The sequence below is a fragment of the Podarcis tiliguerta genome, assembly GCF_965153285.1.
Source record: "Podarcis tiliguerta genome assembly, chromosome: 1".
Lineage (NCBI taxonomy): Eukaryota > Metazoa > Chordata > Lepidosauria > Squamata > Lacertidae > Podarcis > Podarcis tiliguerta.
Genome location: NC_139534.1, coordinates 55,167,295 through 55,195,090, shown reverse-complemented (window position 1 = coordinate 55,195,090; position 27,796 = coordinate 55,167,295). Strand labels below are relative to the sequence as shown.

Genomic DNA, 27,796 nt, shown 5'->3' with positions numbered 1-27,796 from the left:
CTTCTCATTGGACGCGGTCCCGTTCCCACCCCCGCCCACGCGCCGCCGCCCCCCACCCCTCGCGCGCGCGCCCCCGGCAAATAGGGATTCTGCTACAACCTTTCGATCTGTTGTTGCAGCTTGTTTGTTCCGGTGGTCGGTGCGTCAAAGTTCGTTCAGAAGCAGAGGCGCCCGAGGGGATCGTTGTTAGAACAGCAAAAACAACAACAACAACAACTACTACTACTACAGCTACAACTGCAACAAAGATAACAACTACAACAACAGTACCCTGCCCATTTGACTGGCTTGCCCATTTGACTATACTGTATAACTAAGTTGTATAGTTATTCATCTCCACTTCAGAGAAGGCCCTCTGCATGGCTCCCTGTAACTTCACTTCTCGCAGTGAGGGAACTGCCAAAAAGCCATCAGAGCTAGATCTCAGGGTCTGGGCTGAACGATGGGGGTCAGGGGTGCCAACTTGAATGAAAGGGGAGGGGCAGGTAAATCCCTCCCCCCCCATAATCGATTACAAGAAGCAGTGCACACACACCATTTGAATGGCAATGCCCAACAACTTGTGGGGCAGCCCCCACAAATATTTTATGGGGGGGGGGGGCGAAGGGACTTTGGCTCCTAGGAGTTGGCTCCAATGACGGGGGTGGAGACACACAAAAGCAGTGAAATGGGGCGTCTTGCCTAGTTTACATGAGATGGGGATGAGGAAGCAGGAACCCACCTCTTCCCTTGACTCCTGGTACCAAGAAGGTGGGTGAGGTGGGGTGAAAGCAGGAGCTACTGTCTAAAAAGGGTCGTGAAAATGTTGGCCTTTGCATGCTTCATTTTGGCTCTGCATCCGCAGCAAAATGCCCTGGGCTGCAACTGCTCTCAGCGCTGGCATGCAGCTTCTGTGCACTTTTGGGGGCGTTTTTGTGCTGTCGTTCTGCCTTCCCTGGATGGTGACAACCCAGCAGATGGTGCTAGTGCCAATAGACATGTCAGTTTTGTTCTGACAATGGCCCGGTTTCAAAGCTGCATTCACACCTGTGGAGGAAAAATGGCCCCCACATCCTTTCCCCTGAAGCTTTGAGATCACATGGGTGGAAGCAACTTTCAGCAAGGTAGCTGGGATGGTGAGTCCTGTCCTCCAGCAACAACTGGAAGGCTACAGGTGAGTCACCCCTGGTATCCAAGAACACACATCGTCTCTTAAGAGAACCAGGGAACTCCCCACAATGCATAGTTTTGCCCTTAGGCACTTTTATCAAATCCTTCACCCCAAGTGACCACAAATTAAAGGAATGCAGAGGAAACAAGTTGCAGACAGAACACGGGTGAGAAAGTCCTCACAGCCTGTGTTGACATCTTGTGTATCTCCATTAGTAGGGCATTTCCTAAGAAAGGCAATACTCTCGACATAACGATTGGGACATTTTGTATTCACTTACACCCTGCACATCTGTGAGACAAAGACTGTTCAGGTTTTCTGAATAAGTACCTATTTTTTACATTCATTTGCATATTTTCCCAAAGCATCGTCATTATTTTTTTCATTGAAGTATGTCGGTTTGTTTTTATTTATGGATATGGTAGAGGTAAAGGACCCCTGGACGGTTAAGTCCAATCAAAGGCGACAACCCGCGTCTTTTATAACAGGAAGTTATGCCAGCCAGTCATGGGCACTGTTAAAGAATGGTTTGGGTGGCAAATCTAAAAAAATGTAGTATGAACACTGGCAACTGGGAAACATTGGCCTGCGAGCACTCCGATTGGAGAACAGCCTTGACCAAAGGTGTCAAATGTTTTGAAGACGCTTCAAAGGTTTTGAAGATGCTCAAACTCAGGACAAAAGGGAGAAACATGCTAAAAGGAAGGCATGCTGGGCAAACCCTCACCATGATCAACTCCCACCTGGAAACCTATGTCCCCACTGTGGTTAGACTTGTGGATCCAGAATTGGCCTCTACAGTCACTTACAGACTCACTTTTAAAACTGTGCTTATGGAAGACTCGGCTACGAGTGATTGCCAAAGGCCCAGGTCTTTTGTGCTGACTCCCAATAGCTCCTGTCCAGATGATCAAGGGTCTGGAAAGCAAGCCTTATGAGGTACAGTTGAGGGAATTTGGTATGTGTAGCCTGGAAAAGAGGACACTGAGAGGAGAGATGATAGCCATCTTGAGATATCTAAAGGGCTGTTACATGAGTGATGGAGCAAGCTTGTTTTCTCCTGCTCAGGAGGGTAGGTCCTGGATCAACAGCTTCAAGTTACAAGCAAGGAGATTCCAACTAAATATCAGGAAGAACTTTCTGGTGGTAAGAGCTGTTCGTCCCTCAGGAGGTGGTGGACTCTCCTTCCTTGGAGGTTTTTAATCAGAGGTTGGATGGCTATCTGTCATGGATGTTTTAGTTGAAATTCCTGCATTGCAGGGGGTTAGAATAATAGAATCTTAGAGTTGGAAGGGACCCAAGGGTCTTCTAGTCCAACCCGCAGCATTTGACTCAAATGGTCAAAATGATGAAGAATGGGAAGACCAATGATAAAACCTGCTGACATCTATTCAACATCACAAGGGTATAGAAGAGGCTTCTGGACACCCTCAGAATATCACTATAGTGCTTTGAGGGAAAATAATTTCCTGCTTGCAGATGCTGGGAAAACCAAACATTAGATTTCCCACAAATACCTCCCACAGGCAAATACGTACAAGCAGAATTTCTCACGCACAATCCTGTTTGATTACGGTAAGAGCAGCCCCAAGCAATGCTTTTTACATCATTTCCCGTTAGAGAAGGAAACACAGGAAAGCTTCCACTGGGATTCAGGGAAGGCTCCTCACAGAACCATGAAATAGCAGGAGATTATGGGACTTTTAACACAGTTATTTGTACTGGAGGCTATCATCACACACGGCTTGCATAGGAAAGGTCCACAGGTAGAAATAAAGAAAAGTGAGCAGGGTGTGTTGCTTAAAGAACAGCAATAAAAACTGAATTTTAAAAAGTTAGGAACTTTTCAAGACAGGTTGAGATACTCGAAATCAGCATCAAGATCAGAGAGAACATTCAATACTTTAAAAGCTACAGATTATTATTATTATTATTATTATTAGAATTTGAATTTATATACCGCTCTATACCCGCAGGCCTCAGGGCGGTTCACAGAAAAGATCACAATATATAAAATCAAAACAATAACCCAATAAATGAGAGCGCAGTGCATTTTTGGCATGCTGTTAAGGTTAACTAAATTGAAAATTCCGCAGATTTGTCTTAAACATTGCCGGGGGTGGGGGGAGTTTAGACAATGTTGCCAAACATTTTGTGCTTACCAATCTTGGCTGTTGTTCACAGTTAACTGACACAGAAGTCTGAAGATGGCCATTGACCAGCTCCACCCATCCCTTTGTGGTCTCCCAGCGATAGGCAAGGATTGTGAAGTCTATCCTCTGTAGGTTGTCAGTATAGGAACAATCCTATCCCATTGTTGTACAAATACAAACATACAACAAAGGAGAAGGTAATTGATGGAAGGAGAGATGGGAAACTGAGACTTCCCTGTAAGAATTCACTTTCTTTGTTTAGATAGGGGCTGAGATAAAGGGGTCAAGTGTTCCAACATTAGGGGTGTTTCCAGACAGGAGCTTTATTTGGAAATGGATCATTGAGATATTGCAAATGGATAATTGACAACAGGTTTTGTTTTGCTTTAACTTACTGGAATTTTCCTAGAAATAGTAAATCATTATTAAATGGGTTGTGGGGATATGGAATACAGGCAGGCAGTTTGGTACCGAAAACATTGTATGGATGCTGCATGCAGGAAGAGCATTGGCCCCACAATAGAAGCCTCCAGTGTGTTTTGTGTGGAATTGCCACCACTTCATTCACTCGTTTTTTTATGGAGCATCCACACAGATGAAGCTATCATCCAGTCGTTGTCATGCTGCATTTTCCCATGTGATTTTTCTGTCTTTCTCCTATTTTGAGGGAAGGATTTAAGCATTTACCTGGAAATTTAGATTTGCGTAATTAAATTGGATTAAACTCCAGTGCAACAAATTCAGATTTCATAAGAAACAGACTTTTGTGGTTTGGAAAGGGGCAAATACACTGGAAAATGTGAAATGAATGACTAACAAGGAATACATACTGTATATATGCCCCACAAGCAAATCAGGATGAATGTTTGTGGTTGTATAATTTCTCTGCAAAGAAAACAAATGCTTAATAAAGACTGGATATAATCTAACATCTGCAAATCATGACAAAAGTTTGAATAAATACGTCATCTGGAGCAGCCCTCAGGACACAGGAAGTTCAATCTACCCCCACCAAAGAACTGAAGAACAATCTAGTCTCCACAGGTGTAAATGCTCTTAGTACTCATTACTTCTCCATCTGTATAAAAGGTGGGCTTTTCATGTGGGCAGCAGCTATCGGACCTATCACAACTCGGCAAACATTTACTGTAACCTTCGGGGTGGATTCCATTTACCTGGTAATCACCCTATTTTTAAATCAGTCTTTAGCACTAAGCATATACCGTATCTCTCTCTCTCTCTCTCTCTCTCTCTCTCTCTATCTCTCTATATCTCTCTCTCTATATATATATGAATATGAATGAGTTTGGGGTATTAGGCTGTATGCTGATACCCTTCTAATCCCTGGATCCAGCCAGTGTTTGATGATGCATGCTCTAGTCCTCTTCAGCACACCTTTGCAAGAGCTTCAGAATGTTGCAATTGTGCACAGGAGACTTTAGCTGTTCACACAAATGTGAACATTTTGAAATAACTTGGAGACTTTGGAAGAAATGCCCAAAGGATGTTTTATCCTGGAAGAAATGTGGTGCCATCAATTACTCTCAGTAATTGGATGCTAGTCAGTCACACCCTTTCTTTAAGAACTTCCCAGAGGAATTCAGCGCTCCTTTTGTGTTTCCCAGTATTGCTCCATCCCATAAAGTGATATAAAGTTACTGGAGCACCAATAACTTACAGTCGTCATTTCACATTTCCACATCCGTAACTTTTGATTTATGAATCCACCATTTCCTCTGCCTCCTGGGGGCATCTCTCAGATTTTTAGCTTATTCACCTTGCCTGTCATCTCTTATACAACATCTCTGCAGACGTCTGGCTCACAGCATCATGCCCACAGCTGTTGCACATCTTAGAAGATCTAATCTGCATTTTGAAATTTTAAGAAATCTCTTCCTCCTAAGAGAGCCCTTCCTTTATACTGGTCCCCCCCCCGCCCCTCGTGCGTAGACCTTTCCACAAGTAACTTTTTCACTTGTGCTTTAGTGTTTACTGTTTATTTACCTTTGGCCAGCAGTTAAGTTTTCACAATTGTCTGAAAAGTGAAAGCTTTTGTGTGCATGGTTGCTACATGTTAAGTTTTATAATAAACTAAGCTGTACACTGGCACCCTCAGCCAATAAAGCGAGATGAGCGCTGCAACCCCAGAGTTGGTCACGACTGGATCAAATGGTCAGGGGTCCCTTTACCTTTACCTAACTAGACTAGCTTACATACAACTTTCATATGAACGTAAGAGCCAGACCAGCATCAAGGGTGCAATAGAAGAGGCCAACTAGATTTGACCCAAGGCCCATCTAGTTCAGCATCCTCTTCTCAGAGTGATCATCCAGGTGCTTGTGGGAAGCCCAAAAGCAGAATATCAACAGCATCCTGCTCACCTGTGTGCCCTGTGATTGATATTCAGAGGAATACCACCTATGATACTGAAGGTAACACACATCCATCAAGAACAGCACCACCAATAGCTTTATTCCCCATGAATTTGTCTTAATTATCTCCTTCCAAAGTCTTGCTCGTGTACCTTGAAATCTGGACTTCTGCATCTTCTGCTTGCTGTTGAATCTGTCCCTATTATTATTAGCCTGAACAAAGATCTCTTCCTTACTTTCAAGGAAGAGTTACTGCCATTGTGTTTTGGGGAGCCTGACAATGATATTTAACTGTTCTTATTTGGGTTGCTGTTGCTGATTTGGTAACTTCTTGGCTTTGAGTCCTGGAAGACCTGCTCACTGCCTTGCAGGCCTTTTCCCACCTGGCCTGGGAGGGTAGGGCCCTGGTTGACTCCAGCAACAGAAGCTGAGGCTGCTGAACAGAATCTTGGACTGGGGTATTGTTTAGGGGCTTTTGTTGGGGGGGGGGCTTATGGGTGTTGTTGATGCTAATTCTTTGTATCTTTATTTTGGATCTTACGATTTATGTGGAAATTGTTCCGTTTGGTTGTGTACCTTTTGATGTTTTGCGTATTGTTTATGGCTACTTTTGTAGATTTTTAATATGTTGTAAGCCACCTTAAAACCATAACTTCGGAAAGGCGGCACACAAATAAGATGATTGACTGATTTACTGAAATAAAGTTGTTGGTTTTTTTTTTTTTAAAGAAAATGCACAGGAACCCAGTGAAGTTGTTTCAGAACTGGTGGGATGTGTTCCATATAGCCTCCATCAGCATAGCTGTCAACTTACAGATTTGAAAATAAGGGACCAGCAGCCTTGAAAATAAGGGACCAGCAGCCAAAATAAGGGACCTGCAGCCTCACCTGTTCCAGGCACTCCAGTTTTCTGTCCTCCTGCGGTCTGGTCAAACTCATGCTGGTAGCTTCGAGAACACTGTCCAACCAACTTTGTAACCAGAGGTTCAACTGAATAGAATCTGAATCACATGCACCACAAGGCCTATGCAGCCTCAACTTAAGATGGCTCCCTGGCCTGGCTTTGCACTGCAAAGTTTGCAGCAGCACATACAACAAAATGGCGTCCAGCATTCAAAACCCCCCTCAGCTTGCATTAGCTAGCCACACACAAGGCATGCAAGCTCCACCCCCCCAGTCGTTCTTAGACTTCTTATTGGGTGAGCAACGCAGCCAAGCAACACAGTTGGAGCCTCCCTCCTCCCTGGCCGGCAGGGAGGGAGGGAGAGGAGCTGCTTCCTTTGAAATTTGAGGGACATCATTTAAGGGACATTTAAGGGACATCCATCAATAAGGGACAGCAGCGGGACATTGCGCTGAAATAAGGGACTGTCCCTTCAAATAAGGGACACTTGACAGCTATGTCCATCAGTCAGTAGTCTAGTCGCTGAATTATGAGTTAGCTGAAGTTTCTGAAAGGTCTTTTACATATTGATTGATTGTATTTTTACACAACCCTTCATCCAACAGGATCCTATCATAGTTTGCAACTGGGGACCCTCCAGATGTCTCTTTTTATTGTGCATTCATGCTTATGCATGCTCATGATGTTAATGGGCCGGTTATACACAGTGCCACTTCCAATACTGTTTGCACCTGCAAGCACTTTGGGGCATACATACTGTTTCCTTTCCAACTAGTATAAGTCCAGTAGCTTCCTGTGACAATTCTGTAATTTTTCATGCCACAGATGTTTCCAGCAGATGCGTGTATTTGTCCCACTTTTGTATATGTTCTCATATATAGCGCAAAAGTGCCGCCCCTCTGGGTGACAATAATGAGGGTAAGATTGGGGAAGTATTGAAGAGCAGCTAACAAAGTAGAATGACATGTCAACAGTCCAGTGTAATTCCACCATTAGTTCACTATATAAGACCTATACCTCAGGGTATAGGGCAGTCTAGTGCTTTTTTTTCTGGGGGTAGGCAGGGGTACGCATACCCCTAAATGTTTTGTGAATCTAAGTTTGGCCTCATTGAGGGGCAGTATTTCAATATGAGTAGGAAAATGAGAGCACCCCTAAACATTTTTTAAGGAAAAAAAGCACTGGGGGAGTCTATAAATTCAATTAATAATACAGTAATAATAACAACAATGCAAAAAAGCATCTTCCAGTCTGCAGGGGGCCCATCACATTAGAAACAGCAAGAAAAGCAGTGCTAAAACAAGACTTCAAGCAAGAAATACAACTATACAATAAATCCTATTACTGATTTGTCCTGTCATGTGCCTGTGCCCCCTAGTCCTTTGGCTCTTGAAGGGAAGCCTCACATGTAGCATATTTCAATAGATGAGTCCAAGATAGGTTATTGGGACATTTCTCTGTCCACTTCCTTCATGCCATGCATAATTTTATAAAACTCTTGCCATGTCTCTGCTTAGTCATTTTCCCGCAAAAGAGCCTCAGATGCTCACGTTCCCTCAGAGGGAATGTCCTTCAACCCCTCGGTCGTTTTTCTTGTCTTTTTATACATGTTCCCCAAATCTATGATACTCCATCTTTAAACGGGTGAACCAGAAATGTGCACAACATTCCGATTGTGGCCACACCATGGATTTCTAGTAAGCCATTACAATACCGGCCAATTTGTATCAAAATCTCTTTCCTAATACCCACTAACATGGACTTTGCCCTTCCCTCTCACTAACTACTACATACTGCCTACAGAGTTGACATTTTTGTTGAGCTGTCTACCTCAATCATTACAACTTTTTCCTAGTTCAGTTTCACTTAGTCCAGATTTCATCAGTTTATCTGTTAAAGCAGGGAGGCTGTAAGCCCTGGGTTCTTTGTGTCGGGGCCCAGATCTCCTGCCCCTTGCCTCCATTCCTACATGGTGCCCTCCAGGTGTCCTTGGACTACAACTACCATCACACCCAAGCAGCGTGGCCAGTGCTTAAGGATTATGGGAACTGCAGTGCAGTCATGCTGTCTACCCCTGCCTTGAAGGGTAGCTGGGTGCCACAGGTGGTCCTGTCAGTGAGGTGGCAGAAGTGAGGAGCAGTAGGAAGGTGTTGGAGGACAGAGCTTTATTATTATTATTAGTAGTAGTAGTAGTAGCAGTAGTAGTAGTATCTATACCCCACTCATTTGACTGAGTATTTATGCTACATAGCCTGTCTTGTTCCCCTTAAACTAGCCTGCTACTTGTGGCTACAGTGCAGCTCTGCCACCAGTTGTTGCTGTTGTTTTTAAATACTCATTTATTAATTATTTTGAACACTACAATGTAATAGACATGTGTTACCATGTGCAAATCAAAGGCAAGCAAGAATAAAGTTTTGATATAATTTGTTTCTGCTGCATACACTTGTGTATAAAGAAGAAACTAGGAAGGGGTTTCAGGAGCAATGCACAACATCAGGGTGGGTTGGTGATCATGTCGAATCTCTCCTAAGGCTAAACAAGCAAGGCCAGCAGCCTCACCTCCTTCCACCAATTCAACAATACTTGCAACGTGCAGAAACTGGACTTCCTCAAATGTATCCGTCTTGGATTGGCCCTTACTCAATCTGGTGTTGTGCGTCAGTTTCTCAGACAAGCCTATGTACTAAATTCGCCTGTACTAACCAGTAAAAGTGATGTGCAAGAATGTTTTCCATCCCCCAACCTGCCACTATCATGCAAGCAGCCACGAGTAGTGAGATGACGAGTTCCTTGCAGAATAGCTAAGAAGCAGTGAATAAGAATACGAGAGCTGGAGGAGCAGATATTGATACACTTCATTTTGTTCCCAGGGGCAAGTGGTCAAAAAGCTGGTCCAAGAAGCACACTATGTGGAGGCAGTGCCACCACATATGCATGTAGGTACTGTGCTGCACACATTTTCTCCAGCACTTAGCAGACATGGTAAGGTAAAGGTAAAGGGGTCCCTGACCATTAGGTCCAGTCGGGACCGACTCTGGGGTTGCGGCACTCATCTTGCTTTATTGGCCGAGGGAGCCGGTGTACAGCTTCCAGGTCATGTGGCCAGCATGACTAAGCCGCTTCTGGCGAACCAGAGCAGTGCACGGAAACACCGTTTACCGTCCCGCCGGAGCGGTACCTATTTATCTACTTGCACTTTTGATGTGCATTCCAACTGCTAGGTTGGCAGGAGCAGGGACCGAGCAGTGGCGTAGCGTGGGTTGTCAGCACCCGGGGCAAGGCAAGTAATTTGCGCCCCCTAACCCGTGGATTTGTGCCCCCTAACCCGTGGATTTGCGCCCCCTAACCCGTGGATTTGCACCCCCTAACCCTAACCCCCAGATGTTGCGCCCAGTGCGGCTGGCCCCCCCTGCACCCCCACGCTACGCCACTGGGACCGAGCATCGGGAGCTCACCCCCTTGCGGGGATTCAAACCACTGACCTTCTGATCGGCAAGCCCTGGGCTCTGAGGTTTAACCCACAGCGCAACCCGCGTCTCAGCAGACATGGTAGGGCTCAAATAGCTTAACTTAAGCGGCATAAGTTACCAGCAGTGGGTTACTTTAAGAACATCTTCCCTGATTGCAGGTACCTTCTGTTCCAATTTTTAAACACCTGCTGAAAACTTTATGTTCCACCCGGCTTATGCAGGCAATTAAGAATACATCTTTCTACAATGGTCTGTTTTTAACTTTTTAATATGGGTCTTAACTATTTAATATGTTTTTCACTGTATGGTTTTATGTTGTAAACCACTTTGATATATATATTATATAATTTTTCTATATATAAATGAAGAAAAAAGCATGGTTTGGAATGGGGTCTATTTCCACATTGCCTTCAAGGTCATTTCAGTTATTGGTTTTCCAAACCAGATGCTGTCCTCAGTGCGGATGTAAGATTCATTTGGCAATCTGGCTCACATTTGTTCCTGGCTTGAGGTAGGAGTGTGCCACTTTGCCCTTTGTGCAGTGATGATGAAGCCCTAGTCACCCATCCTCTCCATTTCACCAAGAGACAGTCTATTATTATTATTTATTAAATTTCTATACAGCCCTTCATCCGAGGATCACAGAACAGTTTACATTCTGTACACTGATGCTAGCTTTTCCCAACCTAGTGCTCTCCAGATACGATGGGCTGCATCAGAGGCATACCTAGGCTCCTTTGTGCCCTTGGCCTTTGTGACCTTGTATCAGTGCCCACTGTCCCTTTGTCTGGCCTCCCAGAGCAGGGGAGAAGTGGCCCCAGGGGATATGTGGGATGGATGGGCAGACGGGCTTCTAGCCACCCCGAGCCAGAGTGGAGAGGCATTGTTTTTTCACCCCACTGGGCCTGCCCCTTGGCAGCTGCCAACCTGTTTAACACCTGCAATGCACCAGCCTCAGCCAGAATGGCCCAAGGTCAAGAAGGATGGAAGTTGCAATCTAAAACATCCTGGGGAAAGCTGATTTATGCAAATTTCTGTTTCGTGTGTGCCTGTTTCCTTAAAGTACCCAGCAACATTCCATATATATTAGCAGATGAACATGTGTTTGTATTAACTTTTTTGGCTTCATATTTTCCAGACAATATCTGCCACACTTTCATGCATCCTCTTCAGTTTCTCAACATCCTTTTCAAAATGGAAACGTCAGAACTGGATACAGGATCTCAGCAGTTCATTCTGTAAATTTCCCAGCCTGGTGTGAGCAATTTCCTTGGCTTGGAAAACCCCTTTTTGTTGTGAAGATTGACACTTGCATTCCTATCCTTCATCTCTGAAAGAGAAGAAGAGAGGCATTCAAGACTAGGCATATTCCACAATTACAAAATCAGTGGCTTGTCTCCAATTTACCTCTACTAAGAGTAGACCCATTAAAGTTAATGAACCTAAATCAGCCATGTCTATTAATTGAAATGGGTCTTCTCTGAGTATGACTAGCACTAAATATAACTCAGTATGGTTTTTTATCAGTATTTCTTACATTTTTATTTGAAAAAACAACAGGTTTCTCGTCCTTCAGGTTGCAGGATCTAAACAGCAACAGGTTGCAAATTTCAGCTTTTGAAGAATTTCAGATTGCCCCAGTGCAAATTGTGTGTGGTCACACTACATGTGGGTCACACACAGCCTCTTCTGCCTTATTTTTTTGAGCTACAAGCCCTTGCCATCAGCCTTTGTCCCAAAATTCTTAGCGGTGCATGAGGACAAATGTGCGGAAGGGGTGCGTGAGTGTGTGTAAAAGATCAGTTGCACGAGCAGCCCTTACACACTTAGTAACACTGTTTGAACTTTTCTCTTTGGCCAACCATGAGAGGAGAGAGTAAAGCAGGTGCAGCCCAGTTAGCTTCTCGTAGGAAACACCAACGCCCCATATCAAGTTTGGTTTTTTGCTCCAGGCGAAAAAAGTCAATAACAGTCCAGGCCAAGGGGATAGGGGTTGCAACTAGGGCAGAGTTGGGCCAAGTCTAAGATCAGTAAAGACAATTATCATACTAGAGGCTTGATAGGTGGTTTCAAATTGATCAGGGTGTCCCTAACTGGTCTGTCTCACTTGCTCCTTTCCCTTCGCTCTTCTCAACCTGGGAGGGAAGCTGCAGCTGTCTAGATCAGTGTTTCCCACCCTTTATCCAACTGTGTCCCCCTTCCGACCTTGCTTCCTTCCTGTGCCCCCCCCCCCGTCCTACCAGACAGCTTGCCGACAGCTTAGTGCGCACAGCGGTGGAGTGCAGAAGTGGGAGGGAGAAGGAAGTGGAAGCAACGTTGTTGCAGAGTGCGCATGGCGATCCATCCACTGGGAATCACGGTCACTTCTCTTTTCACTCCACTTCTCTGTTTTCCATTTTCTGCACTGCTCTGTTATCTTTTTCTTGTTTGTTTTCTTTTCTCAGTCACTTCTCTGTTTTCTTCACTTCTCACTTCCCTCTGTGGCCCCCTAGTCTCATGCCATGCCCCCCCCATTTATACGATTTCCACCTGTGGCCCCCTTGGAATATCCTGGGGGTCCCCAGAAAGCCATCTGGCCCCCAGCTGAGAAACACTAATCTAGTTCAGGGCCATGGAATTTGTGCCCCTCTTACGACTTCCATCATCCTTGACTATTATCCAGGAATTGATGGAATAGGCTCAGGCAAAGAAAAACTGCTATTTAATTTACACTATCCGTTCACCCAGGCTGTATATGCACTATGCCTTTAAAGCGCATTTCCCCCCTCAAAGAATTCTGGGCAACGTAGTTTGTTATAGGCTGCTGGACATTGTAACTCTGCGAGGGCTAAACCACAATTCTTTGAGGGAAAGCATTTTGAATGTGCTTTAAAGGCATGGTTTGTACACAGCCACAGTAATTGATTGCAAAAATAAACACATGTCTCCTAGATAGACATTGTTCATTTTTCCAGAAGGATATCTGAGGCTGTAATCCTATACCTACTTTACTGAGTAAGCCCACTGAACTCAGCAGTTGCCTCTGAGTAGACATGCAGAGGACAGCACTGTGAAGATTCCTCAGGACATGAGTATTCTGCTATATAGTTCTAATATCATACATTGTTTCCTGACAGTGTGAGTTTGTTATACCTCCACTTGAAATTATGGCTGCTACCTATTATAGGGGGTCATCTGAAGATGCTGGAAGATTATTATTCAAGATCACTGACAAAAAAAAAAAGACTTCTAGGATCAATGTGACCATGACATTGATCTTTTAAGAAGCATTGGCAGAAGAGAAAGAAACATATCCAGAAAGAAGAGAAAAGGGGGGTTGGATGATCTGATTCAGCAGAAATAGAATTGAGAACCTCTGCATAAAAAGCTGTTGAGAGATTAAAAACTGCCTGAAGAAAACAACAAACCAAAGTAGGATTCAGTTGCAACAAGGAGTTCTCTCCTAACTTTTTGAAACTTGACAATTGAGGTTTTTTTCTTTTTCACTGAACAGAAACAGATCTAGGCTAGGGGCTCTCATACTTTCTCCTTTGGGGAAGTATAGTGTTCTGATCAACGGAAGTAATAGTACCACTCTATTCTGCCTTTGTTAGACCACACCTGCAATACTGTGTCCATTTCTGGGTACCACAATATAAGAAGGATTTTGACAAGCTGGAACATGTGCAGAGAAGGGAGACCAAGATGATAAAGGGTCTGGAAACCAAGCCTTATGAAGAATGGTTGAGGGAGTTGGGTATGTTTAGCCTGGAGAAGAGGAGACTGAGGGGAGATGTGATGGCCGTCTTCAAATATCTAAAGGGCTATTGCATGGAAGATGGAACAAGTGTATTTTCTCCTGCTCTGGAGGCTAGGACCTGAACCAATTCAAGCTACAAGAAAGGAGATTCCAACTAAACATCAGGAAGACCTTTATGACAGTAAGTGCTGTTTGACAGTGGAACAGACTCCCATCAGAGATGGTGGAGTCTCCTTCCTTGGAGGTTTTAAAGCAGATGTTTGCTGGCCACCTGTCATGGATGCTTTCATTGGGATTCCTGCATTGCAGGGGGTTGCACTAGATGACACACAGGGTCCCTTCCAACCCTACAATTCTATGATCCTTGCCACCAGACCCAGCTTCTCACGCAGGACACCTCCATAGATTGCCCTGCCCTGCCCTGCCCTGCTCAGAAGTGTCCAATGAGTTCATTCTACACAGCTGAATTACGTTACCCACATCCTGTTCATTCACAGAATTTCACAGCCTGCTTTTCTCTAGAAGTGATGTCAGACTAGGGGTGTGATCAGCAGTAAACAGGTGAGATATAAGGACCCGGGGAAAGCAGTAGGTAGAGGGACAATTAAGGAGTGGAAAGGCATCTAACTTGAAGCAGGATGAGGCAGCGTAAGTAGTAGAGGCTGCTGGAGGGCACTCTGTTGCATGCATGTTTCCTTGGAAGACAGTGTGGAGAGATGGGCTGATTGGTTGAGAAGTTTATCTGGGCTGAGCTACTGGAGGGAAAGTCTTCTTCAATAAGCTGGTCTGTGGTGTGCAAGTGTGTGTTATGAGTGGGACAAAATGTTGAGGCAAGTGTTTGGGGAGATGGGAGGTAGGGCAGGTTCTGGATGTTTCCTGGAGAAAAGCCAGCCGGGGAAAGTTGTACAGTGGATTGTGACTCTTCCAGTGCTGAGTTCTCTCAGTGGTGGGAGCAGAATTGCCAACACATTCATACTGGGCAGCACTGGCGATGTGGATTCTTGTTTGGGTGCTCGAGTAAAAGCAAAGATGTTTTTATTTTTTTAAAAAATCTACCCAAGGTGAGATGTCATTGCTGAATTCCTGGATTCTTCTGTTGCTATGCAAGATTTTTCTTTGAACCTTTGGGGCATAGTCGACCTGTGTATAAACAAGGGGCAATGGTGTTTATCATGCTTTGCCCACTGTGATGAGTTAAACAAAAAAACAAAACCAAAAAGGTTTGAGAATGCCTGAGGGCCTGCTGGGATGTCAACAAGGCTGTGCATGCTTTAAGCAGGGGAGCCCTGGATTCCAGCAACAGAAGGCTGAGCATTTAAAGCACACTCCTTTCACCCCCCCCCAAGGAGTCCTGGGAACTGTAGCTTGTTAAGGGTGCTGGGAATTGTAGCTTGGTAGCCATGAGCTTTAAATGTGCATGGTTGCAGGGCTTGTGTGACTGTCTGACAAGTAGCAATTAAACAGGTGGTGCTCCCTTGGTGTGGAAATGTCAAAGCAGAGGAACTCTGCCATGGGGGTGGGGGTGGGGAATGGAAGTGAGGATTTTGTTTTCCTCCTGGCGAGACTCCCATGCTTCTACATATATTTTTTTTGCGAGCAGGAGTTTTGGACTTGGGACAGGACTGAGCAGCTCTAGGGAATTTTGGTGTTGGAATTTGGTTTGTAATTTAGGGTGTCGTTACGGTTTTGGGTCCCCCACCCAAACATGAAGCACATTACTGTTTTGAAACTCAGGTCTGCATCCCCCACCCCATTTCTTGCATTTGTGATTTTGTAAGCTGGTGATCTGACCCACTCACATCTCCCAAGAATGGTGAGAGCTGTGGGGGTTTTATGGTCGCTTACATAACATTTCTTTAAAGCCCGTGGCTCACCCCTCCCCTCAAGATGTAATTTGTTAATGGTGCAGAGAACTGTAACTCTCAGGGGGAAACTACAGTTCTCAGGAATCTTGGGTGAGGGAAGAATATGCTATAAATGTGCTTTAAATGTATGGTGTGTGCATAGCCTTTTGTACATGGTGATAGTTTGCCTAGAATACCAAGGAAATGCAGGCCAGCCCTATCATGAGGCGGAATGAGGCGGCCACCTCAGGCAGCAGGTCTGAGGGTCAAGGGGCAGTGGTGAAGTGTTGGAGATTGAAGCTGTGTGTGCCACTCAGCCTGTCCTGCGCTCCTTAAGGTAGAGGACACCATCCTATGGACCGGACTGTCCATTTGGCTACTGTACATGAAGTGTATGTCTGTGTGTGCACCATCTTGTCCTTTGCCTCAGGCAGCAAAATGTCTTGGATCAGCCCCAGAGATGCCAAGTTGCTCCCAAAATCGAGGGGGTCCTGCGCATGCCATGTGCACATGACATCACATGTGCAACATGTGTGTGTGATGTCACATGTATCACACTTTGCATGCATGTGACATCCCGCACGCAATGCATGTGCGATCTCACATCATCTGGAGGAGGCCAAGTGCTCTGGCGGAGCCAGCCACCAAGGCTGTGCTACACTCGGCTCTGTGCTCAGCCGCCTCCACACTGAGGGGAGCCGAAGGGGCATGAGTTGGTATGAGGGGGAGCTCAATTGATGAAGTATTCAGAGAATTCGGCCAGGAAACTTCATGTGACACTGCATGTGACAAGGTAGGCAGCCTTGACTTGAACTTCACCATAGCTCTGACCTCACCAAGGTATTTGGCCTTATCTATTCCTAGTAAAAGTTGGCGCTGGAATTCCACTGTTCCTTCTTGTCTGGCGGAGGGGGAAAGTCCCTCTTGACTGTCTCTGCTTCTGGGCACAAATAAGCAAAGTAGCTTCACATGTCTTGTGACAGCTACCCCTCAGGAGGGGAAATGTTGTCACTCTGTTACTCTGCCCGATCCCATTTGATGCATGGCAGGTTGCAGCCACATTACCTGACTTACATTCCTAGGACGGGTGTGTGTGTGACACCCACCCTCACCTGCTGTTACCAGGAATCTGTCGCTTTGGTTTCTCATGTGAGGGATGCTGGGGAAGTGTCCGTTGGTTGATTGGAGGGAAAATGGCAGGAAATACCATATTTTTTGCTCTATAAGACTCACTTTTTCCCTCCTAAAAAGTAAGGGGAAATGTGGTGCAGGGGGAGGAAAGTTATATTGTGGAAGCAGAAATCCTTGCACTTAAAAAAACAAAAACCCTCTACAGTACTTTTCTTGATGCATTTTGGAATGTTTTTTGAACTGAGAATTGCAAATTTGGAAAAGTAAGAAACCTGAAACTTAATGATGTTCAGATGCATGTATTAATCCAGGAGGTACAAATTAGGTTAGATTGAATGCCATTCTCCTCCAACTGCATATATAGATTATGGTAGCCAGTGCATACAAATATTTCCATAGAATCATAGAATCATAGAATCATAGAGTTGGAAGAGACCACAAGGGCCATCGAGTCCAACCCCCTGCCAAGCAGGAAACACCATCAGAGCACTCCTGACATACAGTTGTCAAGCCTCTGCTTAAAGACCTCCAAAGAAGGAGACTCCTCCCCACTTTACTCCATGTGCCTAGAAAATGTACTCTGAGGTTCCTTCACCCATCAGTTACAGTTCCCTTCCTGAATGACGATGCCTCTATTCAGAAAACTTTTCCAATTTCTGTTCTGAGTCACCCAGAAGGCTTTGGTTCATGAGCATAAGTTTTGAGAAGAAATATTTTGCAAGAGGGTCTGATGTCGCAGGAAACCACTCATCTACAACACTTCCCATTGAAAAAACTTTCAAAAAATTTCATTTTTTATCAAAACTTTCAAAAAACTTTGAAAAAACCCAAGAGGGCTGTTTAAATTCAGGCTAGGAAGAACCCTTGAGATATTTGAAGCAGATTTCCAATTGAATTTCATCCACTTATTTTGTATATTTGATGTCACACTGCCGTATTTTTCCGTCTATAAGACGTCCCCATGTATAAGACGACCCCTATTTTTGGGGTCTCTGATTTAAGAAAATGGGGAGAGATAACCCCCGTGTATAAGACGCTTTATTTTTAAGGAAAAAACCTAGTCTTATACACGGAAAAATACAGTATTTTCAAAAAACATTTATTCTAGTTTTTAAAACTAGGTCTGCTCTGATGGCATGTACTGTGGAAGCTCACCTTATTGGGCCAGCCTGTTTATTTTCATGTAATTTTTATATTTATTTCAGTTATATTTACCCTCTCTTCGTGGGGCTCAGGTTAACGTCCAGTCCCTTCTTATTTTGTGAAGGCGCAGGAGGCCACCACCTTTATGGTTTGAGTCTGGTTTATGCCTGCATAGGTAATCCCTTAGTAGGACTGGGCAAATCTGTCAATGCTGGTTTCTCATTTTTCCAATGTAAAGTTCAGTTCAACATCAATTGGCTTTAAGAAATTGTTATTGTGAAAATTCATCAAAAATTTAGTGCGAATTTATCTCATGTTTGTATGCAATTTTGTCAATTATATACATTTTTGCACCCCTTAATACAATACATTTTAATGCTATTTTCACCATTGCCTGCATTTATATGCATAATCTACCTTCATATATACTTTTCGTACACATCATTTGGCTGGAAAACTACACTGCAAAATTAGGTAAAGTGCAAATTTCAAGGAAAGGCTTTGTTCGATTCCTGTATTGTTTCAGAAAGTGTTGATTAGGCAGGTGTGTCTGAAACTGAATCTAATTTCTCCGCACTCCTACCTTCTGGGAACCAACCATATGCATGCTGCTTGGATTCCAATACAGAAGAAAGGCGGAATATAACATTTAAATTAAAGAATGGATGGATGAAAGGAAACATTCTCATGACCCTTTTTTGCAGTGAACCATTTATTTTTACAACCAGGTTATATTTTGCTGGAAGTAAACTGATTGAAAATAGAGTTCCAGAATAAACTGTTGTGACTGGGCATGGTATTGCATAAACAATGTTTTGAAGGTTTGTTGATGCTGCATGCAGCCCGATGGAATTCTTATATGATAAACTCATAATAAGCAACATGTAATTGAAAATGGTCATGAGGAACAACCCCAAATTCATCCAAAACTATATTGGTGTCTCAATAGGTTTCTCTTGAAATCCAAAAACTGGGCTTTGAAAACCCTGGCTAAGTTTGTACCTTCTACTTTCCTGATGCCAGAAAATGATATTTCAGCCTTCCAACGCCTAGCATAACATTTATATTTAAAGACTTCACCAGTCTGTAGAGGTTTATTTGCTGCAAAGCATGGAGAAAAGATACCTACACATATAAAACTGTTGAGGTGCATGTTTATCTTCAACACCTATAAATCTTGCTCTCTGTGTGTGCACTGCGGAAGTTTCGGTAAAGTTGTTAGGCTCACCAACACGAAACACACATTCTCTGTTTATACACTATATTCATGTAGTGTAATATGTAGTGTAGAGCCAGCTCCTACGGGTTGAGGTCCTTTTGCCCTCCAATAAAATATTTGAGGGAATTGAAGGGCAGTGATTCTAGTCAGTATTCGGTCTTTTACTGTGAGTTATTTTCCTATCTTGTCCAACTAACTAAGGACTTCCACTTACACAATGGGATTTCCTCCCTCTCCTCCCCACTTGCATGCCTTGCATTATTCCAAAACCAGCTCCAGGGTTTCAGGGGAAAGCCTAGAGGAGATCTGGGGAGCAGGGAGAATGTTCTGTTGCTCAAGCAGAAATTCTCCCACCAATGGAACTATTGCCTTAGCACCGCCTTGGATCATTGGCATCGCAACGGGTTTGGGGGGGGGCAGTGCATCCCGGGTGCAATGTCTGGGTGTGTGTGACAAGAAGGCACCCTGTGGGGGCTCGCGGCAGCATGAGTAGCCGCTGCACCGCCGCAGCCACATGTGGAGCATCCTCCGTTTGCAGCTGCAGCCGTGAGCAGAGGATCCCGGTGCCGGCAGCAAACCGGCACATGTGCAGTGTTGCATGCATGCACCGTACGTAACACCACCGCACATGGGCTGTACATAGCGGTTTGCTGCTGGCACCACTCAAGCACCGTACGGATGGCGTGGGATCCCTCCGTCACCACTAGAGCCGCATGTAGAGGATCCTCTATTCGCACCTGCAGCCGCAAGCAGAGGATCCCAGCACTGTCTGTATGGCGCTGCTGGCAAACCGCTATGTACAGCGCATGTGCAGCCTCACTATGTACGGTGCATGCATCATAAGTAGCAATGCCGCACATGCACCCTACGTAGCGACGCCCCACCCTGGGTGTCACAACGCCTTCGTTTGCCCCTGCCTTGGATTCTACCTTTACTATTTCCATGTTGGCCTTCTTGTGTGGAGATTAAGGCCATTAAAGCACCCATCCTATGCATACGCTCTTGAGAATAAACTATGGTGAATGCCATGTGACTTCCTTTTGAAATAGTGTGAAATAGCATTTCACTGCACAATTTGTCTCAATGTTAAGTCTGATGACGCAATCCTTATGTTTTTACAGGACGGCACACATTTGTATCGGTGGTGTCACTGATGACTGTGCTTTGCAGCTTGAGTCAGGGATGCCCCACTGAGGCCGGACCGACATGTGCAGAGGAACTGCCCAATGCCATCTCCATTATCAGTCGCTTGAAGAAATGCCTGAGGGATCTTTACAAGACCTTAGTGGTATGTACGAGAATGAATCACCTGCTTTCTTTGTCACTTCCTTCCTTTGTCTCTCTAAAGGACCTTTCCTTCCACTCGGCTTAGAGTAGAATTTAGTAGAGCCATTCCAGATGTTGAAAATTGTGGGGCCCGCAAAGAAATGTGCCTTTGGTAAACTGGACCAGCTCAGCCATGAGTTACTGGCATTGTTGGCAAATGTTGAGGGCTAGGGTGCCAGCTGAAAGAGATCCAAATATTTTGGTTCGACTGAAATCGCTGACTATAATTCCGTACAATCTAACATTTAGTTGGCTTAATGCTGCTGGCCATGCACTCCTGTGTTTCCAAGCAGCAGGCAGTGTCCTATGTGGTGCACATGACTTCCAGGGCAGGATCAGTACCAATTTGTCTTACATTTCAGCAGCAGCATCAGCAGCATCTAGATACTAAGAATGATCTCAGGTTTTTGAGTCATCATGCATAAGTAGCCACAACATCCACACACAAGAGGGAGGTATCAACAGCCCCATGTTTTGCAGAAGTAAAAAAAAATAAAAAAATTGGGGAGTAAATTAAGGGGGTTTAACCTTCCTCCAAATGGTTAAGTGAAGACTGAACATGCTCAGTTAGTATGGAATCCTGGCTATTGAGTTTGGGGGGGGGGGAATACTTAGTGGGAATAGGAATGGCTTGGAGTGGTTGGAACCTTGAACAGAAGCATGTCACACAGCAACATTTTGTTGTAGGTCTCCCTTGTCCCTGATTTTCAGTATACAAAGTCCTGCTTATTCCCACATTCTGCAGTCATTAGGACATCAGCAATGGAAGGTCAGGCATGATCTGAAGCATGTGGGACTTGCTTCCAAGTGAATGTGTTCAGGATTCGACTGACAGCCTTTAAGCCTCGTACCTCGACCTTCCCACTACAATCTTGTGTGATGGGCCATTATTTCCCCACTCTTACAATTCATAGCCTTGGAAGGAAACAAGAGGTTTTTGGGTTCAGTCCTCTTTCACAACTCCCATCTGTTTCCACCTCCAGGCTATCAATCTGTAGAATCTACAGTGAGTTATTTTGGAGAACAAATAGCTCCACTTCAGATGATTCAAAAGAAAAACACAAACCACAAGCTGCAAAGGATGGCAGTTCTGCTACCCTAGTGAACATTCCTTCTTGACTCTACTAGAGATCCTAAATATAAATAAAGTCCCTTCACCCTTATTGCATTTGTGGGATGGTGACTCCTTTAACACCCTTATTGAGTCTACAGGTGAATTGGTGAGTCCAGACCACAGGCAACTCTGCTGACAGGACTGCACTGGCTCTCAACATTTTACTAAAGTTTGTGTGTGTGTGTGTGTGTGTGTGTGTGGGAAATAGGAATACTAAGTTGCAATAAAATCTTTCAGCTGTTTCAGCAGAGGAGGGGAAGCACACCAAATTTCATAAAAGCAGAAATAGTTTCAAATACTTGAAAGACAAATAATATATAACTTATTTTTCACAGTTAAAAATTGGTTTGTGCCAGTTCCGGAATCCAAGTTTTGTTTTGTTTTTCAAATATGCAGGATGATGGTTATGGAGGCAGAGAGCTCAGAGGACCTGTGTGCATCCTGAGAAACAATGGCATTGTGGCCCAGCCCACCGACCTGGTAAGGAGCCATTTGGCAAGAGGAAGAGTGGGCCCGGTATCTGTGTGTAGGGCAGGAATGGGCAAATCTGTCCATTTTGGTTTCTCCTACTTTTTCATTATATTATTTCAGTATTATGTTCAGTTCTCCACATTTCCACATCAATTTGCAATTTCTTTTTAAACAACTTTGCCCAATATACATTTTTTCTGCAAAGCAGTATATATTTCAAAGCAGATGGAGAAAAGTTTTCCTCCCTCTCTCATAGCACTAGTATGCAGTGGCGTAGCGTGGGGGGTGCAGGGGGGGGCGGCTGCACCAGGCGCAACATCTGGGGGACGCGCTCGCACTCGCAGCTCTCTGCCCCTACCTGGCTCACTCACTCTCTCTCACTGCAGTGCTGGCTGTGCGAATCCGATCCGAGCCACCGGGTTGCCCGCCACTGTGGAGGAGGGGTGCCAGGCGTGCTAAAATCGAGTGCTAAAATCCACGGGTTAGGGGGCGCAAATTACTTGCCTTGCCCCGGGTGCTGACAACCCACGCTACGCCACTGCTAGTATGCACTGACATCCAAATAAGCTGAATGCTGGAAGATTTAGGACAGATAAAAGAAAGCAATTCTTCATACAGCATATAGTTAAATTTTGGAACTTCCTCACCTGGGAGGCAGTGATTGCCCCCCCCCCCCCAATCTGGATGGTTTTAAGAGAGGATAAGACAGATTCATGGAGGTTAAGGCTATCAATGGCTACTAACCATGATGGCTCTGCTCTGCCTCCTCATCTGGAGGTAGCAATGCTTCTGAATATCAGGGAAAATGCTCTTGTGCTCAGAGGCTGCTTGTAGGTTTCCCACGGGCATCTAGTTGGCCACTGTGAGAGCAGGATGCTGGACTAGATGGACTCAGGACACATTTTAGGGATGCCAGTTTCAACAGGAGGTAGGAATTTGGTAGTTTCATAGAAAAGAAAATCTGAATGGGTGTTGCATGTTTTGTCCTGTTGTGGAGGCAAAAAACATACAGTCGTACCTTGGATCCCGAACTCCTTGGTGCTCAGACGTTTTGGCTCCTGAACACCGCAAACCCAGAAGTGACTGCTCTGGTTTGCAAATGTTCTTTGGAACCCAAATGTCTGATGGGGCTTCCATGGCTTCTGATTGGCTGCAGGAGCTTCCTGTAGCCAGTCAGAAGCCGTGCTTTGGTTTCCGAACGTTTTGGAAGTCGAACGGACTTCCAGAACAGATTGCCTTCAACCTCCAAGGTACGACTCAACTTTCCAAAACTCTGTCTTCTATGCCTCTGTTAACATTTCCAAAATGCAATCTGGCCATCTTTGCACGTTTTACACAGAATTGCTTAAATAGACTACTCAGTAAAGGTGTCCATCTTTCTTTTGTGACAGGGTACCATTGACACGAGACTGTGTCAGTACACAAAGTGCTTCCAGCATTATGCAGGCATCATCAGACCAATTGGCGGCAGACTGAGACCCAACATCCATAGGCAAACTGAATATTGCCAGAAGTACCTCAACCAGCTGGAAAACACTGTCAAGAAAATGAAGGTAAAAGAGCCGCTCCTTCGGGGCTTGCTTGTAAAACAAGCATTCCACAGTTGTTATATGATGCTCCCAGGATAACAACCTGTAGTTACATTAAACATCCCATTCCAGGGTGTTTCCTCCACAGACAGATGCGGATGATAAGAGTTGGGCAGGCTTCCTATGTTTCTCTGTGGGACTGGGAATGCCACCCCGTTGGATTGCAACTCCCCCCCCCCCCTTTTCCTGGCAAATGTGACAGGAGTATCTTTCCCCAGCAAGAATACAAAGTAATGGAGGAAATGCCTACTGAATTTCTGCCTTTTAGCTGTTAATTGGACCAGAGTTCTGCGTGAAAAATGATGGACACCCCCATTTGCCCATTACCATCATCCTGAAAAGAGAAACCTACTTTTGGGTCCCAACTGATCCTTTAAACTTGTAAATGTTACAGGTGCACATAATGGAAATCTTCAATATTCAGATTTTTGATTTTTTTTTTAAAAAAGAATCCCATGGGAAGAATCTCAAATAGATTTCCTAGTTTATGAGACCATTAATCTGATTGCAAGACCCAACAGTCCCATGTTGTTGTCGTTCAGTCGTGTCCGACTCTTCGTGACCCCATGGACCAGAGCACGCCAGGCACTCCTGTCTTCCACTGCCTCCCGCACTTTGGTCAAACTCATGCTGGTAGCTTCGAGAACACTGTCCAACCATCTCGTCCTCTGTCATCCCCTTCTCCTTGTGCCCTCCATCTTTCCCAACATCAGGGTCTTTTCCAGGGAGTCTTCTCTTCTCATGAGGTGGCCAAAGTATTGGAGCCTCAGCTTCACGATCTGTCCTTCCAGTGAGCACTCAGGGCTGATTTCCTTAAGAATGGAGAGGTTTCATCTTCTTGCAGTCCATGGGACTCTCAAGAGACTCCTCCAGCACCATAATTCAAAAGCATCAATTATTTGGCGAACAGTCCCTTATGTGGAGCATAGGAGCCAACTCCTAGCGGCCGAGGTCCCTTCGCTCCCCCCAATAAAATATTTGAGGGGTTCCCCCCCCCCAATAAGTTAATGAACATTACCATTCAAATGGCGCACTGTGTCTTGTGATCGATTATTCTGGGCGGGGCTTACATGGACCCCCCCCCCATTTATTCAAGTTGGCTTTCCTGATGTAGAATGCTCTCCTCCTTCAGTTGCATCTTCCATTGCATGTGCTGAACATGCTGCATTTGTATGGTTGTGCTTTGACATTTGACTCAGGTTCTTCATGCCTTTTATTTCTAGCTGCTGCCCGCAGCCCCATGTTCTGCTGATTCCTGCAGAATCTCCTGGACTTTCACTGATCAATGGGATGAACTCACTAAAGGAACCCGCCTTGCCCAGGAGCTGCTGGAGTATTTGGAGCACCTCAAATTTTCCTGCAGCTGAGATGACAACTGCGCATTCATGTGCCTACTCTGAACCGTAGACTGAGTAGGTACATCACGATTGCCTCAGCCTCCATATGTATGATTTGACCTTCGTTCAGAAGGTGGGAGGTAGAGATGCCGTGAGGCTCTTCGCAAGAAGAGGGTGTGCAGGAGGCGTTCTATGTACAAGCACTACTCTATACAAAACTGGGTCTCAAAGTGCGTGTCTGTGTATGGGAGGCAGAGGTGCAGTCATGCATCTTGAAGTGCAGAAACTCATCATTGCAGCTTCAATATCTATAGCCTGCAAGGAGAGTCCACATACGCACATACCCAAAAGTCATCAGTACCCAACAGTAGTTTAGTGGTACCTTCTGAAGCACAGTCAGTCTTCATGGTCACTCCCTATAGAACTCCCTAAAGAACAAACATGATTTTTTGACCAGATGTTACAGCTTCAATACAAAGCCAGCTGTTTCCTCATTCCCCCCTCCTCCTGTTTCATTGTGGAATCAAACACTGGCTCACAATTTTGTGACATTTTGATTGGCGATAGCAAAACGACTCTGGAAATATATATTATTTTTAGGTTGCAGTTAAAGCCTTAGCCATGCATATTCATCTTGCAACCCACCTCTTCCGTTGCTTATTTGGTGGGTTTCTCCCTGAGAAAAACTTATTTATTTGGAATGTGGAGGACTGGCAAATAGCACCCCAGGAGATATTATAATCTCTGCTGGGGTGCCTGTTTTGCTAAGCATTTTCAGAGGGTTAATTAGATTCACTGTTGCTCATTTGTTGTTAATATTCTTAGCTTACAATTTAATGATGCTTTAATGATTTGATTGTATACTACTATGATTTTTTAATGAGCTGGTGGCATATAATTATATTGCACACCGCTATTATAGATATATATGTATATTTATGAGTTATAGATATTTTTATAAATAAAATAAAGTAGAATTTCTTAGTCATAAAGCTGAGATGTTAAATGTTAAAAGTGGTGGAGATTTCAAGCAATGGATTTGATGTAACCAATTTCAAGCCAAGGATTTGCTTAACAGATTTCATGTAACAATTTTCAGCCACCAACTTCTACTGCCAATAGACAATGAGGACGTTATATGTTTGGTATGTGTCAACAAATGATTGGCTAATTAAGGTCACAGTATGCTGCAATTGGCTATGTTACCCTCATGAATCCGGTGCATGGCCCTATTGGCTACTAACTGGTTAACCTATTTATGTATGATGATAATAAATTAATAATAATATTAATAATGTATTATATTTTTATTGTAATATCTTGTATAATATGAAGTTGAACATTGTGTAATATCAGTTTTTTAAAAATAAATAAATAAATCAACTGAAGTATGTTTAAAGAGATATCCAGCTGTAATGTCGGAGTCTGAAATTTTTTAATAAACTCAAATGCCTTTCTATGTGTCTGACTCCAGGAATATAACACTTTTTCCATTAGAAAATGATATGTGCTCCCTTCATTCTGGGGTCATTTGTCCACCTTTGGTCTCCACCCTGCACTTAGCTCTCACCTGTGGCTCCTAGAAGCTGTCACCATGTGACAACAGCCACACACTGGGAATCCCTTTGATTGGCCGGCTAAACCAGATGAAGGTAGTTGATGGGTTTCAAACCCTTGGTGAATTAGGGACTTCCCCTGCCTGCAAAGACAAGCTCCAGGCAGATTGAGCGGATGAGACCAATAGCAGGTTCAACAGTCAAGAAGGCAGGTTTTTTGAAGTGAGGGTCAGGTCAGGTCAGGTAGCCAGCCCATCTAGGAGAAGGAAAACCCTGATCCTCAACCTCAGCTGCCTTGTGGGACATCTTCAGGAGAAGAAAAGGCTAAGGAGTAAAGCCTACACAAATCAGGAGCAGAGTCCCTAAGATGGTTGGATGGTGCCTTGTAGACTCCTGCAGCCAAACTGGTGCCAAACGTATTGCTCTGCTTTCCTTTGGATCACATCAGTAAGGCCAAGGGGGCGGGGCTTGTTGTCTGGGCAGCCAAGGCCCCCTATATACACTGCCCAGGCTTGCTCTTTGCGGAGGTCACTTTGGTGCTGCTAACACAGCGGTTTGACTAGACCGTTGGAGGCACACTCCATTTTCTCTTGAGATAGACAGACGCCAATGACAACTCATCTAATTCTGAGATGAATTGGGGGGATGCGGGAAGCTTTCTAAATTAGCATCATTAACAAGGGATGGCCTAGGAAAGATAGGCTAAAGAAGCCTCTCTGCATTTTCACAACCCTTTCTAGAGCAAGTGGCTCACTAGTCATGCTCTCCACTCCAGGAGTCCTCATCAGAGGAGGAAATAGCACTTGTGGAAGGGAACTATATGGAGCAAGAGGTGGAGTTAGGTAGCAGCAAGGCCAAACCAGGTCAGTCAAGCCTTACAGCATTCCAGCTGCCACCATATCTGATAGACTGATAGCTGAGCCACTTCCAAGCCTGACGGACCACAGGCACATGAGGGTACAAGACCTGGCAGTGCTCTTGACCTTAGACTGTGGACCTTGGACCTTAGTCTATGGTCCATCCCGTAAGTGTGCGCTGACTCCTGACATCCTTGTCTCCTCAAGCTAGGAAAGGCATAAGGGCCCTCCTCCCCCCCGGTTTTTGGCTCTGGGTGGTCCTTTTTTGCTCCAACCCTGCCTATTATGGGCACGCAGGCCATGACACAATCCACTGAGGACATGTAACTAGTGGTGGTAGGTTCCCTTCCTTGGGCTGGAGAATCATTTAATTGGCTGAGCTTCCACTTGCAGCCTAAAGCAACACAACACAGGCACA

At 44.7% G+C, this 27,796-nt stretch overlaps 1 protein-coding gene across 1 annotated transcript; it reads left to right on the top strand.

Moving 5' to 3' along the window:
- Positions 1–14,389: 14,389 nt before the first annotated feature.
- On the top strand, positions 14,390–27,692 carry LOC310665754 (uncharacterized protein). Its single transcript, XM_083416162.1, has 5 exons — positions 14,390–14,439; positions 20,250–20,416; positions 21,965–22,048; positions 23,431–23,592; positions 24,852–27,692. The coding sequence occupies exons 1-5, from the start codon at positions 14,430–14,432 to the stop codon at positions 24,993–24,995; spliced, it is 567 nt and encodes a 188-aa protein (XP_083272288.1). The 5' UTR covers positions 14,390–14,429; the 3' UTR covers positions 24,996–27,692.
- The last annotated feature ends 104 nt before the right edge of the window (positions 27,693–27,796 follow it).

Coding starts and splice junctions, on each gene's coding strand:
- LOC310665754 (XM_083416162.1), top strand. Junction 22,049..23,430: donor TGGCCCAGCCCACCGACCTG/GTAAGGAGCCAT, acceptor CTTTTGTGACAG/GGTACCATTGACACGAGACT. Junction 23,593..24,851: donor ACACTGTCAAGAAAATGAAG/GTAAAAGAGCCG, acceptor TTTTATTTCTAG/CTGCTGCCCGCAGCCCCATG.